General features: G+C 39.2%; 1 protein-coding gene across 1 annotated transcript; it reads right to left on the reverse strand.

The window, feature by feature from the left end:
- Positions 1–4,678: 4,678 nt before the first annotated feature.
- Positions 4,679–6,257, reverse strand: LOC138875954 (uncharacterized). Its single transcript, XM_070154834.1, has 4 exons — positions 5,807–6,257; positions 5,386–5,675; positions 4,946–5,100; positions 4,679–4,853 (listed from the first exon to the last, which is right to left on the reverse strand). The coding sequence occupies exons 1-4, from the start codon at positions 6,255–6,257 to the stop codon at positions 4,679–4,681; spliced, it is 1,071 nt and encodes a 356-aa protein (XP_070010935.1).
- Between the last annotated feature and the right edge of the window lie 1,114 nt (positions 6,258–7,371).

The raw sequence follows: 7,371 nt of genomic DNA on the forward strand, positions 1-7,371 counted from the left end.
TTAGCTGGTTACCTTGTACCCTCTTTCATCTTGCTTTCTTTACTTGTTGAAACTTGTATTTATCTTTTGAATCTCTCATCGTTTCTCACCATAAAAGTGGATAGATATTCTTGACTTAAGGCTCCTTTTCCAGGAGCTCACCGAAATCTTTTGACTCAACTCATTCGCAACCGCATTCAAACCCTTACCAACCATCTTTTTAAATGTAGACATCATCGTATTACGAATAAGATAGAGTTTAGAAATTTAGTTCTTACAACTGAGCTCTACCACACGATCTAGAATAAGAAGAAAGAGTGATAGTTCTAAATGCCCTGTAGCCTCCTACTTATAAGTGTGGTGCACGACACACCTCTAAACAAGACTCTAGTAGACACGGCTTGTAGACTCCCTAGGACAGAACTGCTCTGATACCACTTTTGTCATGCCTTGAACCTGGGGGATAGACGGCACCTGCTGCCTCACCTATCCCCGCGTACCAACTTGCGACTAAGGAATTCTGAACATATGATGTCATACTTTGGCCATGCTCCACATTGCAAGACAACTGCGAATGCAGACTAAATATTTATATAAAGTTGGGCCGACAAGGCCATCGTAATTATTGCAGCTGACAACCAACCAAATATACATACAGGGCCTATAAGCCCAATATATTGCACTAACTGGCAGGATATGTCTACAAGCCTCTACTAGTGAATATATTGTGATCGGAACAACTCCCCGACCTACTCATACCATATATACATATATACACAAGATGTATATAAAGATCTAGACCCGGCAACTCCGAAAGGCATGGAGCTTACCGATCGAGATGAACTCGGGAAGCACTTAATGATGAGGTCTACCTGCCCGTCTGTTTGAACCTGCATGCATGAAATGCAGCGCCCCCAGAAAAAGGGATGTCAGTACGAAATAATGTACCAAGTATGTAAGGTAATATACTAAAAGGTGAAACTGAACTGATATAATAACTGCAAGTAACTGGAAGTCAAAGATAATCTGAAGATATGCTTACATACTGATACTGACTCAACTCTCTCAATATAGTAAGTAAAATAGTTGTCCAGCCCTATAAGGTTCGGTATATATATATATATATATATATATATATATATATATATATATATATATATATAAATGCTCTGTCGTAGTAGGCTCTCTCATAGGTGCTCGGCCATACTAGGCTTTGTATCTCGACCAACTGGGCTCGCTCATAGGCGTTCGGCCACAGTAGGCTCGGTATATATCTTACCATCTGATCAGAGGTTGCCCAATAGGGGTCTGCCCATCGATTATAGCTCGGTGGTAATAAAAATATTGTGATACTGTATATATCGACTCTCTGCTCTCTTTACTAGAAGAAGGAAATACTCAATTAAATATAAAGTCCCGATAAGGAGAATACTATAAGTTGCAAGACTAGCAAAATATACATAAATTCCGGGATATGAATTTTTCTTTATGCCTCGTTATCAAACTCGTATAATTACGAGATCATGCCAAAATGAAAGAAGGGCTTAGCCTTAACATACTTGGAGTAGGAAAAAAAGCTGTATGATGTTCTTGAGAAGGATTGCACCGCACTACCTTAGAATTGCAAAATCCCGATGTTATTATGCAATGCAATTTTGTATGCGTTTCTTTACCAATCTAAGAATTATCGTTGCTTATCTTAATATAAAATCTGATATGAAGTTTCAAAATCCTCTCCAAAATGGAATTTGATGCCAAATGAGCATAATGTTAAAGATGACTCATATATAGGCATGTCTTCAATGCTTTTGAGGGCTAAATAGATAGCCCATGTGTCTTGCTAGTTTTGAACCTAAAGCAAGAGTAATTAGACTCCCCTCTAGTTGCTTCCACATAGGTTTTAACTATTCTTATCCAATTAATTCTTTAATTAATTGGGTAATACCCCATTATCCAATAATTAACCAATTACTCGCATAATTAAAAATTATCTCAAATTATTTAAAATACTACTCACTCATCTTAACATACTTTATACATAATACCATCATGGTCATATGGTACCTTATATGGCACTAGTCCATAAATACCAGGTATTTTAGCTCGGGCCTTATTTTACCCCAAAATATCAAATTTTGACGAAAATTCATTTTTTTCGATTTCCTTATCCTCTAACCTTCACGAATTTACTCCTCACATTTTTGAAATAGCATAACACTTATAATCTCCAAGTAATCTTGTCCTTGAACTGAGGTCAATTATCTTACGACAATTTCATGTATATTACTGCAGGGCAGAATATCGACGTAATACTACGGGGCGTAACATATATATATAGAGAGAGAGATAGAGAGAGAGACCCGCTGCTCTCTTGACTGGAAGAAGACAATACTTAACTGAATATAAAATCCCGATAAGGGAGGATACTATAACTTGTGAAACTAGGATAACGTACATAAGTTTAGTAATACGAACTTCACTTTACGCCTCGTTATCAAACTCACGTAGTTACGGGATCATGCCAAAATGAAGGAAGGGCTTAACCTTAACATACCTTAACCAATTCTCTTGAGATATATTGTACTGTACTCCCTTATAATTGCAAATTCTCACGTTGCTTAAGATGCTATGAAATCTCACGTTTTGAATTGTTGAAGAACCTATGAAATTTCAAGTTGCTTATGAAGTTTATCTTGCTGAAGCCTTTCTTGGACATAAAGCCCTTTATTTTGAATTAGAGAAGGAATCTTAGTCTTGGTGGTGTGCCCCCCCCCCCAAGTCACATTTTCCCCCCTAAAATGTACCACCTTTCAATCTTTATTAAGAGTCATTAGATGAGAAGGGGGTGCTTCCACGTTGGGGAGGTTTTAGTCTCATCCAAATTCTTTAATTAATCATCCAATTAATTCCTTAATTAACTAGGTAATCTTCTATTACCCAATAATCAACCAATTACCCACATAATTAAGAATTATCTCAACTTACTTAAAATACTACTCACCTTTAACATACCTTATACACCTTACTATCATGGTTATGTAGTACATTGTATGGAACTAGTCCATAAATACCGGGTATTAAAGCTCAGACTGTATTTTATCCCAAATCGACAATCTTCCATGAAACTCATTTTCTTTGATTCGTTTACCTTTTAACCTTCACGACACTTTACGTATCGCTTGTTATAAATAGCATAAATGCTTATAACCTCAAGATAATACCATCCCCGAGTATACATCGATTAACTTACGACGAAACGTTTATGTACGAAGTGTGGGATATAACATCCTTCCCCCTATAAACATTCGTCCTCGAATGTCTACTCTTAGAGACTCTAGAATTTTTTTTGCTAGAGTCTCCTCCATACACTAGACTAAACCAACCTGTACGCAGCCAGAAAACATACTATACATGCCACACATGGCTAATGTCTATAAATAGCAACACTTGGCCTCACATAGTTGTCCATTATAAATTCTGAAAGACAAAAATAAGAGCTTACTTGATGACCTACTGGCCTGAATAAATTTGTGCTGAGGTATCCCACCTCGAGCCTATCTTCAATTTGAAATAGGTAGGGGTATTTAGACTTCATTTCTTCCTCCGCTTCCCATGTAATCTCTTCTATATTCTTGCTTCTTTATAAAACCTTCACGGAGACTACCTCCTTATTTCGTAGCTTACAGATTTGTCGGTCTAGGATGGCAACTGGAATTTCCTTGTATGACAAGTCCTCCATAATTTATACATAATCTATGGGCACCACTCGGGTATGATCATCAATGCATTTCCGTAACATAGATACGTGAAAAACTGGATGGACAAACTCCAATTTTGAGGGCAATTCTAACTCATAAGCTACTTAGCCCACTCTCCAAATGATCCTATAAGGCCCAATATACCGTGGGCTAATCTTGACTTTCTTGCCAAACCTCATCATGCCCTTCATATGTTACACCTTTAAGAATACCTAGTCATTAACCCCAAACTCTAAGTCTCATTACCGCACGTCAGAATATGACTTCTGACGACTCTGGGCTGTCAACGGTCGCTCCGGGATAAGCTTTACTTTCTCTACGACCTGCTGAACCAGGTCTGGCCAATGTAACCCATATTCTCCAACCTCAAACCACCCTATAGGAGATCTGCACTTACGCCCATACAAAGCCTCGTACAGGGCCATCTGGTTACTGGAGTGGTAACTATTATCATATGCAAACTCGATAAGAGTAAAATTTTCATCCCAACTTATTTTAAAATCCAACACACATGCTCGTAACATATCCTCAAGCGCCTGAATTGTGCGCTCGGATTGTCAATCAGTCTATGGATGAAAAGATGTGCTAAGATTCACCCGAGTCCCTAGAGCTCTCTGGAATGACCTCCAAAAATGTGTTGTAAACTGGGCCCCATAGTCAGATATAATAGATATTGGTACTCCATGTAGCCGCACTATCTCCTTAGTATGTAACTTTGCATAATCTTCTGTTGTATATATAGATCTGACCGATAGGAAATGAGCTGATTTCATGAGCCTATCGACTATCACCCATATGGAATCAGGCTTACGATGAGAACGAGGTAAACTCGTGACAAAGTCCATGTTTATCATCTCCCATTTTCACGTCGGGATCTCTATTGCCTGCCTTAGCCCTATGGGCTTCTGATGCTCTACCTTCACATACTGGAAACTAGGACACTAAGCGACAAACTCAGCAATGTTCTTCTTCATATTGTTCCACCAATACACATCCTTAATGTCATGGTACATCTTCGTCGACCCAGAATAAATGGAGTACCACGAATAATGTGCCTCTGACATAATCCGGTCTCGTAGACCTGCTACATCTGGAACACACAAGCGACTCCTGTATCTGAGAACCTCATCTCCCTTGAGATCTAACAACAACTTCTTCTACTGCAGAACTTGCTCTCTCAACTGGTCCAACTCTGGTCCTCGTATTACCTTTCCTTAACTTCGTCTATGAGAGATGATTTTGTAGTGTTTTGGAGTACAACTCCACCATCGTCAGAATATACTAACCGAACCCCCAAACAAGCCAATAGATGAATCTCTCTAATTAATTGTTGTTTCTCGTCCTCTACCTGTGCTAAGCTACCCTAGATTGGCAAATTAAGGCATCAGCCAGAACATTAGCTTTCCCTAGATGGTAGAGAATGTTAAAATCATAATCTTTCAATAACTCAATCTATCATTTCTGTCGCAAATTCAACTCTTTTTGCTTGAAGATATGCTGAAGGCTTTTATGATCTGTGAATACATCAACATGAACACCATATAAAAATGCCGCCATATCTTAAGTGCATGAACAACCGCAGCTAACTCGAGGTCGTGGGTCGATAATTCTGCTCGTGCTTCTTTAACTACCTTGAATCAGCAATTACCTTCCCATATTGCATTAGGAAACATTCTAACCCAACACCTAAGGCATCATAATACATGGCATAACCATCTGGACCCTCTGGAAGTGTTAGAACTGGCGCTGAGATCAACCTGTTCTTAAGCTCTTGAAAACTCTGCTCACAATCCTCTGTCCACTGAAACTTAGTTGTTTCTACATCAACTTCGTCAATGGTGCAAAAAGGGAAGAAAAAACCTCTATGAACCTCTATCGGAGTGGTAGGTCTAGGCCAAGATTTCACGACCTCAATCTTTTGAGTGTCTACCTGTATACCTTCATTGGATACAATATGCCCCAAGAATTCTTAATAGTTACCTTATTCAGCTACCTATAATCGATACACATCATCAGCGAGTCGTCTTTCTTATGCACAAACAGTATCTGTACACCCCAAGGTGAGATACTGGGCCTAATGAAACATTTCTCCAGCAAATTTTTTAACTGCTCTTTCAACTCCTTCAGTTCGGCAGGTGCCATTTCACACGGAGGGATGGATATTGGTTGAGTTCCCAGAAGCAAATCGATGCCAAAATCAATCTCTCGCTCTAGAGGAATACCTGGAAGTTCATCTGGAAATACATCTGCGTACTTTTTGACTACTAGAATAGACTGAAGTGTAGGTATCTCAGCATCTACATCTCTAACTCGCACAATATGATAAATGCACCATTTTGTGATCATTTTCTTCACCTTCAGGTAGGAAATAAACCTAACTCTAGGTGCCTCTGTATTACCTACCCATTCAAGGACTGACTTACCCGGAAAAGAAAATCTAACTGTCTTTGCTCGACAATCAACTGTAGCATAGCAAGCTGCCAACCAGTCCATGCCTATGATAGCATCAAAATCCAACATCTCTAACTCAACTAGGTCGTCTGAGTTCTAACGACTACAAACTATCACCATACAACCTTGGTAAACCCGTCTAGCAATAACCGATTCTCCGACCGGTGAGATACTATAAAAGGATCACTTAGTATTTCAGGCACTATACCAAACTTTCCCACGACAAATGGGGTAATACACGATAAAATAGATCTTGGGTCTATTAAGGCATAAGCATCATAGAAAATTGTCAACATACCTGTTACCACGTCTGGTGAACACTCCTGGTCCTGTTAACCCACTAAAGCGTAGCTACAATTTTGGTTACCACCTAAACTAGAACTTTTACCTCTTTCTTGACATCTACCAGGAGAAGACTATGACTCTCTTCCTGAAGGATGCACAGACATAGATGATCTTGTTGTTGAACTCGTTGGTTGTGCCATACCCCAGAATCTGTGTGAGGGCAATATCACATATAATTTGCTATCAGTGTCACAGCCAACTAAGGCTCTACAGTGATGTGTTACTTTTTCCCCTGATTTTTGTGTTTTTCAGGATCTTTACAGTGGGATAGTGAAAGCAATTGGTAAAGAAACAGGTGGCCTTTACATTCTAGCACTACATGTAGCTAAGATACTAGAAGCAAGGAGCATGGATGTCAAGGAAATTGAAGCAAAAAATCTGCAGAATGCAATACAGAAAGAAGAAGTCGATGCTGAGTTGTGGCATAAGAGATTGGGGCATGTGTCGAGTGGTATCATGCCCCGAACCTGGGGGCAAGACTAGCACCTGGTGCCTCACTTATCCTTGCATACCAACTTGCGACTAAGGGACTCTAAACATATAATGTCATACTTTGGCCATAGGCTGCATTTGCAAGACAATTTCTGAAGCAAAACATAAAACTGAACGAAAACTAATGCTGACTAAACATCAACATAAAACTAGGCCGACAAGGCCGTCATAACTACTACAACTAACTAACCAATAAAATATACATACAAGGCCTACAAGCCCAACATACTACACTAAATGACTGGATATATCTACAAGCCTCTACTGATGGATGTACTATGATCGGAATAGGGCCCCGACCTACCTAGAACTTATATACATATATACATAAGATGTACATAAAACT

This window comes from Nicotiana sylvestris, chromosome 8 (genome assembly GCF_000393655.2).
Source record: "Nicotiana sylvestris chromosome 8, ASM39365v2, whole genome shotgun sequence".
NCBI lineage: Eukaryota > Viridiplantae > Streptophyta > Magnoliopsida > Solanales > Solanaceae > Nicotiana > Nicotiana sylvestris.

Excerpts from the sequence above, each read along its gene's own strand:
- LOC138875954 (XM_070154834.1), bottom strand. The coding sequence starts at position 6,257 with ATGTTGGATTTTGATGCTATCATAGGCATGGACTGGTTGGCAGCTTGC. Across the intron at positions 5,676-5,806 it reads GAAATGTTTCATTAGGCCCA|GTATACAGGTAGACACTCAA; the intron begins GTATCTCACCTT and ends TATCCAATGAAG. Across the intron at positions 4,854-4,945 it reads ATAGACGAAGTTAAGGAAAG|ATACAGGAGTCGCTTGTGTG; the intron begins GTAATACGAGGA and ends TGAGGTTCTCAG.